The sequence below is a fragment of the Lolium perenne genome, chromosome 7, assembly GCF_019359855.2.
Source record: "Lolium perenne isolate Kyuss_39 chromosome 7, Kyuss_2.0, whole genome shotgun sequence".
Classification (NCBI taxonomy): Eukaryota; Viridiplantae; Streptophyta; class Magnoliopsida; order Poales; family Poaceae; genus Lolium; species Lolium perenne.
In genome coordinates this window covers 320,056,015-320,066,797 of record NC_067250.2, presented here as the reverse complement: position 1 = coordinate 320,066,797, position 10,783 = coordinate 320,056,015, and the positions used below count along the sequence as shown (strand labels likewise).

The following is a 10,783-nucleotide window of genomic DNA, read 5'->3' as shown; positions in this document are numbered from 1 at the left end:
GCGTATTCTGACCGGTGAGCCTAGTTTCCGTGAGTGGGCCGCGGTCTCCCGACGGCCCGGCCCAGGTAAAGCCCTACAGGTCCAGGCCCAGATGTACAAGGCGGGCGAGGCCGAACCGCAGCGGAGGAAAACCTCTCTCGTCTCGTCTGACTCCTCCGCGACCTCGACGACGACGACGACGACGACCTCCGCCGCGACGACGATGAGCCACCTCCGCGGCGCCCTCCTCGTCCTCGCCGTCCTCGCGGCCGCGCTTTGCCTCGGCGCGGCGGCTGCGGCGGATCAGCCCGGGTAGGTGCTCCTCTCTAATCGCCTCCGCTCGTTTTCCATCCGTGATCCGATCGGCGGGGAGCTCTAGCTGACCAGCCGTGCCGTCGTCCCGCCTTGTGGGTGCAGATCCGCTGAGGGGTACACCATCGCCGGCCGCATCAAGATCGACGGTTAGTTCCCCGGCTCTGCCCGCCCCACGGGGTTTTGAACGAATCCGGTTCGGTTTTGTTCGCGAGATGCGTGTATTGTTGTTGGGCTGTTGCTATGCTTGGATCGCGCCTGCGTAAGCTCTGGGTGATGCAGAATTACATGCGGCTGATATAACTGTAATTGTGTGGGTTATTACTTATTGGTGGGTAAGCGCGACTCAGTTTTATGCTCGGCTGGGAACGATTTGGTAGAATTGTCTTTGTCATCTGTAGATGGGTGCGTGATCCAAGTTGTGCTAACTGCTAAGTGTGTCGATGCTGAACTCTATGTGTTCCAGTCCACGCTAGGAGGAAATTTGAACTACTTCTCTGTCTTACATCTGCCACTGATAAGGTAGTATACATAATAACTTATGTTATCCAACTTCATCTTTGAAATGTGAACTGAGGTGAAATTATGATCAAGGCTGTTGCATCGTTTTGTTCTGTGTGACAGAATCAACTGTCGTAGGAAACTATGTAAACATTCAGTAGTTTCTTGTTGAGAGAGAGCGGGAACGTGTGATCGGTCCAGATCCCCCACAAGCAAATCAACATGCCTTTCTCTTTACCTCTGCTAGAATCAATAAGTATTCAAGCCAATGTTTACTGGGAGTACTTGGAAACACAAAAATGAATGAATGTTCTGTGATGTTTTATTGACCAGATCTGGTTAATTTCTTAGTGACAGCATTTCAGCATGTGGATAATCATGGGAATTTTCGGTGCTAGATTATTTCAGCTGAATTTAAATTGCTGAGGCAGGGTTCTATTTTTGTTTCTTTGCTATCCAAATAACTGATTAGGATTTAGGGTCTTGCATTTTGCTCCTTGAAGTGCCCTTAGAGAAGTTTCCATAATTGTGGAGCTGAAAGGTACTAATCTCCTCCTACGAGGTTGACCTGATATTATTTTTTGTTTGTTCTGTTTATAGCGGCAAGTGCAAAGGGCTTTGGTCTTCCAGCCAAGACATCCAACACAAAAGTGATACTTAATGGTGGTCAGAAGGTTACATTCGCCAGGCCAGACGGATACTTTGCTTTGTATCCTACAAAAAACAATGTTATACCATGTGCCTCCAAATCTATTTCGACTTCTCTTATGAGGGAATTTTTGCTTAATTAAATTATGTCTACTTAATCCTATCTCTGATGCATCATGGTCTTAGATTTCCATTTATGTGAGGATACTTTTCTTTTCGAAAAAAGATACTATAGTTTATTCTACTTGTATAAAGGTTTAGTTATCCCCGGGCAATGTGCATCAGCTTACTGTTACTCCTTGACCTAATATTCTTAAGCCACAACGTGCCAGCCGGAACTCATTTGATTGAAGTCTCCTCACTTGGATACTTCTTTTCACCAGTAAGTATTTACTAGCCAACTTCATTGTAATATGAGCGAAATGGACACTAAACAGTTGATTCTCTATTCTGTGGCGTGATAGGTTCGAGTGGACATCAGTGCCAGGAATCCTGGACACATTCAAGCAGCATTGACTGAAAACAGAAGAGTTCTAAATGAGCTTGTTTTGGAACCTCTGAAAGCAGAGCAGTACTATGAGGTTTCTAATGCTATAGTTTTTTTTTTGTTTACATGTTACCTTCACTGCTTGCTGTTATCAAATTCTTTCTGAACAGACTTATGTATCTGTATCTGTTTTCCCCAGGTGAGGGAGCCATTCAACATTATGTCACTTCTGAAGAGCCCGATGGGTTTGATGGTTGGTTTCATGGTCCTAATGGTCTTTGTTATGCCCAAGATGATGGAGAACATAGGTATGTGGCCCATAAGCACATTACAGACCTTTCACTCCCAAGAGAAAACTAGAAACTTCATGTTCGTAATATTAACCAAGTAGAAGCTTGAGAGATTAAGGTTAATGTTTAATGAGTTCTCTGCAGTCTGTCAGTCTGAACCACATAACTCGTACAGACTTATACAGTATAAGATATAATATTCAACTTTGTTGCTCAACTGGCATTTCCTAGCTCTTGTTCGTCCATTCAGAACAGTAACATGAAATGACATGTTCGGCAATAGTGTTTTAAAATAAATTAAAGTAACTCCTGCTCATTTGCGTATTGTGCTCCTGAAACCCTTTTATGATAATACATGCTCTACGCAGTATCTGTCTATTCAGAGGGCTGTTGTATGTGCAGTCCATCGTTTTCTGCTAAGTGCTTTTATGCTGGGCGGCTGGGCTGCCTGTTTCATTTTAATACAATGATTTTGTAGCAGTGACACTTTTATTTATAGCACTCTGTTTCTCTAATTAACTTTACATTATGCATAGTATTTCTGTCCATACTGACAGAGTGAGATGTAATCTATCTTACAGATCTGTAAAATGTATGATTCGATGAATACTTCCTTGTAATTATATTTCGCTGACACTATTCCTGTTCATACCTGACTTTGTTTGTGTTTTATACTTGAAGATCCTGAGGAGATAAAGCAAGCTCAAGAACAAATGAGGAACTCACCTGTCCCATCCTTTTCTGGTTTACTGGCCAGAGCAAACAGCTAGGTGTAGAACATGGGTACAATGTGCGGTTTAAGTTTGTGGTGCTGTACTGAACTGCTTCACACTCAAGCCAAATTATCTTTTCCTGGGAGGCTTGGACAAGGTGGAAACTCCTTTGCCCATTTTTACTGTATTCTAAAAAAAAATGTAATAGTTTTGTAGCACAGAACCTTCTGAGTCCTGAAACATCTGGCTGATGTAGTCATGTTATTATTGATCTATAGGTCACATCGAATTCACGTGTCCATCTCTTAACCATTTAAGTATCTTGTGCCTCGTTGGGTCATTTGACTATCGCTAAGATATACCAGATACTGGCATGTGGTTAATCGCAAACTTCATCGGACTAGAAAAAATAAGGTATCCTATCAGGCACCTATCGGAAGGAAAATAAATGTATTCAACGGAACAGAAATGAGGACCAGTTCATGGTCCAACTCCTCCGGTTTATGGCTAGTTTTCTTGGTAACATTTAGAAGGTGCAAACTTGACTCTGTTGATGATGAATGATACTAGCTGTGTAGTCTGTGAAAGAAAGTAGAGTCCATGGAAACCCTATCAATCTGTTATGGTTCGTCCATCCTGCAGCCCTATCAATCTGTTATGAATTTATTCCTCTTTTTTTGAAAACGTCAATCTGTTGTGCTATATTCCAAAAGCATCTACTTTTAGCATGTGAAGATATAACGTGTCTCACTTGCAAGATGTGATTGGGCCTCACCTCGGTATGTCTATCCTAGATCGATGACATGGAGTATAAAGATGAATAGGAATAATGTCCTGGTTGTCTTTTTAGGACATTGTCTAATCATAAGCATGACTCGATGTTACCACAAGTCTGGTTAGAACTTTAGGACGTGCGTGCATATCTCCCATAGAGAAAAAGGTTGGTTTGCCACCAGCTCCACTGGATATGTGCATCTCTTTCTGGATGCTGAAAACGACCCTATGCTTAAGAGTTGAGACAGATAGAGATGCCTAGTAGTATAAATTCAGACGTTCACGCCTCTCCCAGTGCTTATTTATGTTTGCACAGAGTGTGTGAATGTGATTAGCCTGCTTAATACACACCCTTTGTTAATTATGTAAAAAAATGGTCCAAGCAGATCACCATTGACTTGGTGTCCATAGAGACTCCACGTAGAGCACACGTCGTTTTGTAGTGTATCAAGATAGGAGTAACCAGGATTTCATATGGATACTATAGAGTTCTCATGAAACTGACCTGGATCAATATCCTGTGTCCGGACGCCGTGCTGTGAAGTTGCACCCCAAATCAATTTTGACTGTGATTCAGAAAATTGTCATGTTTCGCAGTTATCCCTGACCAAAGTTAATATCATGGACCAACTGTCTCCGGTGGCATAAGAATCAATAAAATAAACAGGGAATAAACTCTTCCTAGTGAACTGCAAGCTGGAAGGAAGTAAGCTAGAAACCAAATGGCGTAGTAATTCGACAGTTGGCTATCATGTGGTCACCAGATAGAACCACAGGACATGTTCTGCTAGAGTACTACAAACCTATGCATCTCTCTCACTATTAAGTGCACACAGCTGGTCACACTCATCACAAGTCACAGCCAATGGATGTGCAATTTGTGTCCTGCAACGGCCTTGAAGAAGGATAAGGCATAGGTGGGGAGCAGGAGATGCCTGAACCAGATCACACCTTGGGGTAGAGACCTGAAAGACTGAATGTGATATGCCCCATCCTGAGGATCACACACTTTCCTTCTGCCGGATAATGCAAACATATTTTCTCGCAGACCAGCCACAGACTCTCCATGGTTTTGGATATTTTTCTGATGTGTGTTATCGAATTGCATGTTTCTCGAGCTCGAAAACTGCTAAACTTCATTTTCGCCATTTACATCGGGTTTCGGAGATAAGGTGAGCCATGATGCATGGGACCGTGATATTTTGGTGGTCCGTGCGAGGAGTGGGACATCGTCTTCTTCGATATAATGTGTCCCATGTAAGCTACGTGCAAGAGGAACTTGGATTTTTTTTTCCGCACCCCAGTTTATCTTTTCTTCTTTTGTTGGAATATGTTCCTGTGAAGATAAGAGGAAGGTTGGAATATACAAAAAAAGGTGCACACTTGCAGTATTAGTGAAGGCTGTGATGAGGAAAGGGAGCGACGGGGGAAAATGTGTACTGGTTTTAGCTGTACCAACAGCTCCTTCAGACCACTTGCTGCACTACTGAGTACTGACAATGCACATCAATAGCAACAATTGATTGGTTTTTCTTCCTTTTGCATATATTAATTAAGAACATGTTACTTGTATTGCCACTTGACTGTTCACTAACAGAAATCATAAAAGTAATGTATACTAGCTGGGAATTGATTAGGTATTTTTCTCTCCTAGACTTGAACTCCAGATCCGTAGTTGAACTGCATATGGAAGCTGCCTAGTATTGTTGGGTGATAGAGATGCAGATCTTAAGCCAACTGCTAACCTATTGCATTTAGTCTTCCTCCAGAGTCCAAATCTAGCCAGCTTATGTGCTGTATTTTTACCCTCTGTATCTTTGTTTATTGTAGAGAGGAAAGTGTCGGCAACACTCATATGGAAGGAAATGTATCTGCTGCTCCCATGAATCTAGAAAGTAGACAGAACATCACCATCAAGTGTCTCACCTACCATTACGCCAAGACAAAGAAAGATTAATAAACTGATCAAAATTAAGAAATAAAATGGGGAAAAGATCTTATGGACCTGCCTACCATCCATGGTTGGAGTGTGAGTGTGAGAAATCGCCTTGATTTGGACAAATGTATCATGACCCATGTGCATGTACAAACAAGCTAACATAAATAGCCCAAAATTTACTTTGTGTTGGATCTATGAAATGGATATATATTCAGATGTTGAGTGGCATCTCACAAGCATCTGTCCACATGTAAATGGGATCGTCTTTGATCCCATATCTTGCCTACAGACTGCCTATGAAGTGTTCCAGGATGTATTTATACCACAGGTTTTCAGGGCGTTGGTTTGACTCCCCAAGAGTTGTTTCAGTGGACTTTTCTCCCATTGTTTTTTCTTATGGTTATCAAAAAATCACAAGATTAACAATTATCATTCTTGCTTCGGTAAGATCACTGGGCATCAACATATAAATTTGATGCGTGTTCTTGCTGCATGCAGTGCAGGCATGTGTTATCTGACTTTGACGATGATCCAAAACAAATTGGTCACATATCTGGACCTAGATCCACCTAATGTTTGGAAGACTGTTTCTATTCCAGTGATGCAACTGATGTCTCCTCCAGACCAACCAATGACAGCATCTGTGGACTACTTAACTCCTTGACAGCATGTGATTACCTTTCTCCATCTCCTCACTACTGCCCCTTGACAGGCAATGATCACTACCACTGTGCTGTGTGATCAGCTGCTTATTAAATTGGTATCCGCTTAACCCTCAAAAAAAATGGTATCCGCTGTACTGTGCTGCTCTGTAGTAAGCATAGGCCACATGCATCTATGCATATATAATTATACACTTCATACAAAAAATATCTGAATTCTGACATGGACACTACTCACTGCTACTTCACTCTTGTAGTAACATCCATGTGCAGCTCAAGTTGCACCCCAGAATGCTGCAAATACACACAGGTTTTAGGTACCGCATAAGGTGGCACCGACACTGATTTGTGAGCTGCTGCGTGCCAGATGCAAATAATAGAGTAGAAAACAAGGAACAATACACACATGCACATGCATAGTGCTAGCTGCAATAGTACGTATCTGGTGGATGCATGCAAATGCTGACAGGTATAATGCATGTTGTTAAGCTACCCAGGACCATGCATCCAGCTGGAATATAATACTCTCTCGGTTTTAAATTAGTAGACTTAGCAGTTTTTTTAAATGAACAAATATACACATTAAAACACGTCTAGATATATCAGCGCCAATAAATTTGGAATTGAAGGGAATAGTGAAAATTCAAGTAACATCGCCATAAAAATCAAGAAGAGAAACTTGAAAATACTCCTCTAAGCCCAGCCTGGTCGTAGCCTTTGTGATTAATATTTTCAGTCCTTAATATAGCATGTAACCATGTACCACATACACTCCTCCTTTTGATACATCGACTGATTAAATTAGTTTTGCAGAAAGTGTGATCTAGCCAATAGAATTATTGAAGGGTGGAGTGCCATGTGTGGCGGCTCAACTAGTTCGTCTCCGATAGTCCGATGCTTCTATCTTTTCCTGTCTTTGATTCGTGGTGAGTCAGAGTGATTTTGAAGCCTGCTTAATCCGCCACTGACACGTCCCGATTCTGATGCCTGCTTAATCCGCCACTGCCACGTCACTGTTTGTGTTGATCCAGACTGATTTTGATGCCTGTTTGATCCGCCACTGCCACGTCACTGAACGAAATCCACCTCATCCGAGCCAAACTAGCTAAGGCCATGACATATGTTACTAGTCTAAGTTACTACCTCCATAGTGGGTAGTAACTAATACTCCCTCCATTTTTGTTTAAAGGGCGCATCTCCAAATCATAGAATTTTCAGAATGGAAGCTAAATAAGGCGCACGCAATTAATTAGGCTCAATTATTTCTCTATTTCCTTTTTCCTTCCGGAGTGTGCATGCAAGTGTGAACAAGGTTGAGCTTTGTGGAAACGGCAAATTGATTGGCCGTGGGGTTTACTAAGCGTTTTTCTTGCAATTTGTTAGGCACATCTCCTTAATCACCGATGCTTTCCATGCACACGGAATTCCTCCAATCGGTATATACCTTGGTTCCAGAGATTTTTGAGCTGCGCCCTTTTTAAAAAAATGGAGGGAGTATTTGGTGTCATGCATTATGTCATTTACTATGGTGTAGACTCAACTTGTCTTGGGGTGTGTGATGTTATGGTAACATAGCTAGTTACCACCTCACTTTCTTTCTTCATTCATTGCCATGGCATGTCACCAAAATGCCTTGGGTTGTGTGATGTTACTAGCTAAGTTACTCCCACTATGAGCAGTCTAAGGAATGGAACAAATCAAGGGTCAATCGTATTCACTTGTTTTCGACGGAAAGAGTATTTTTTATTTTCTGCATAAAAACATTTTGTTTCAAATTCTAGCTGCAAATTAATATTTTGGAATCAAGCAGACCTTATCAGATTATTTGATGTATCTTCCTGCATGAGTCAGTGTCTAGTCATCCTAGTTGATGTTGCCACTTATTATGAGATATTGATGCATATTTTGGTCCATAAAATGCATTGTATATGATCAAGTACAAGTAGGTTGAATGGTTATCTAACCCGTTGTATAACTGAGCTCTTTCCGAGGAGTTGAGTAGTACATGTATTACTCCCTCCATTTTTTTTAAAAGGGCGCAGCTCAAAAATCTCTGGAACCAAGGTATATGCCGATTGGAGGAATTCCGTGTGCATGGAAAGCATCGGTGATTAAGGAGATGTGCCTAACAAATTGCAAGAAAAACGCTTAGTAAACCCCACGGCCAATCAATTTGCCGTTTCCACAAAGCTCAACCTTGTTCACACTTGCATGCACACTCCGGAAGGAAAAAGGAAATAGAGAAATAATTGAGCCTAATTAATTGCGTGCGCCTTATTTAGCTTCCATTCTGAAAATTCTATGATTTGGAGATGCGCCCTTTAAACAAAAATGGAGGGAGTACTACCTCGTTTACCTCGCGTTTTGGACACTGCAAATTGGTATCTGTGTATGGCTTATATGCCCATGCGTGCTTTATATCCTAGAAAAGTAATACTGGTCATACCTAACTCGTCCACCTGCTATGGTCAAAATCAAGATCGCGCAATTGTTGCAACTTCTAGCAGAAAATACGGCTTCAACACAAATTAGTGTCAATATTTTTTATTTACTGTATGATTTTTCACATATAATGAGTTGGAATCAAATACAAAAGTTTTTAATCGGTGGTTAGACGGGCATAAGTAGTCGGCTATGTGTCTGTACATAGAAAGGAGGGAGGGTGTGGAGCGGGGTATGTCATATAACAAGGTTGAAACGACCTAGATGTTGCCTAGAGGGGGGTGTTGAGTATGCTGTTTAAAACATTCATGATTTTGTCTATTATAAATGTGGAAGTAAGCTAGCGTTTAATTTATCAAACATAAAACTTATGTATGTTAGGCTCAACTATGTGCACCAATAACTTATGCTAAGCAAGATACAAGTAACTACGAGATAGCAAGATAACTTCAAGCGCGAAAGCTATCACAATATGAATATATATAAGTAGTGGATCTCGTATAAGAGATAACACCAACACACGTGCAAACAAAGATGTATCTCGAAGTTCACTTTCCAAAGGAAGCTAATCTCCATTGGTGAGGTGTGGGGACATAATGCTTCCCAACCGCCACAATAGTCTCACCTTGAGGTGTGGTTGCACAATAATGCACCAAACGCCACAAAGTATTCACCTCAAGATGAAAAGCACACCACTCACCGACTCTACAAAGGATCACCTCATTCTCCTCGTGCCATCATGCAATGTGGGGTGCCACAATCCACTATGTTGTGCCCTTGGAGGTGGCAAATTAAACTTTACAATCACGCTTGCAATTATCTCCATAGCTTAATCAGAGGCTCCCAAAATTACCACGGAGCCTTACACCACAAAGATTGATCTCCACAACAACACCAACCTTACAGGGTTATACGAACCCAAGATTAACAATCTCACGAACTTTCACCCCGAACAAATCACCTTGAAGAACTCCAACTGATGCACAAAATGGAATGCCAAGAATACAAAAAATGCTCAAGTTCTTTAGTCCCAAATCCCAACAACGAAACAATTGCTTTGGAGGAATATGAGAGGAAGAACACAAAGAGATCAACAAACTGCTACAAGATCTAGATCCAAAGGATTGCCTTCACATAAAAGAGGGATTGATTGACAGAAAACAAAATCTAGACTCCTCTCTCATTTCCCTCAAAGAGATGCAAGAATCATTGCATGAATTGAGAGACATCAAGCTAAATAAGGTCAAAAATGGTGGGGGAAACTTGCATAAAACATAGAATCCATTCGGGGAGAAAAACCCCTTACATAGGTCCCCCAAAATCCAACTGTTATGCCAGAGTGCTGGCACCGGTCAGACTAGTTCAAGCTACGTATTTTGGTTGTTGAGCATTGGCTAGACCTTGTGTCAAACACAAGTTGGACTAGTCTGATCCTCCAGCCGTCAGAACCAAAAGCCCATGGAAAGATACCTACTGATGCAACCCATGGAAAGATATCTAACCCCACATAGAAACACCAAACATATAGATGATGAGTTAGTTCTGAAAGAAAATTTCCCGCCCTTTTGGGTTTTGTGAGTTTGATGTCAACAACAGGTACCTATTTATGTGTGTTAATGTAGACAGGTACATGGTTTCATTATACATACATGGCTGGTGAAATAGATTGACAAATCTAGAGACATTGTTGCCTTTTTGCTCCAGCCGAAAGTTCCGGCCCCTACAGGCGGAAGTTCCGCCCAGGTGCTCCTGTCAGCAGAATATCAGCGCCTCACACGGTGAAGCTCGGCGGAAGTAGGCCGGAAGTTCCGGTCAGCGGAACTTCTGCCTTACTTCCGAGCAAGTTCCGAAATCAGCGTTTTTTACTTACAGTATGTTCCAGTATGGTTTTCGCGCAATTCCGGAAGTAGGCCGGAACTTCCGGTCGACGGAAGTTCCGCCCTAGTTTCGCCTACTCTCAGTCCATCAGCTTCTCAAGTGCAAAGGGATCCAGCCGAAACTTCCGGCCCCTGTGGCCGGAACTTCCGGTGTTACAG

The 10,783-nt window shown here is 42.0% G+C and overlaps 1 protein-coding gene across 1 annotated transcript; it reads left to right on the top strand.

The window, feature by feature from the left end:
* Positions 1–76: 76 nt before the first annotated feature.
* LOC127316827 (ER membrane protein complex subunit 7 homolog) lies at positions 77–3,270 on the top strand. The gene is made up of 7 exons (XM_051347294.1): positions 77–291; positions 397–440; positions 1,393–1,501; positions 1,759–1,822; positions 1,905–2,021; positions 2,127–2,235; positions 2,899–3,270. Exons 1-7 carry the CDS (start codon positions 92–94, stop codon positions 2,985–2,987), a joined length of 732 nt encoding a protein of 243 aa, XP_051203254.1. The 5' UTR covers positions 77–91; the 3' UTR covers positions 2,988–3,270.
* Positions 3,271–10,783: the final 7,513 nt, after the last annotated feature.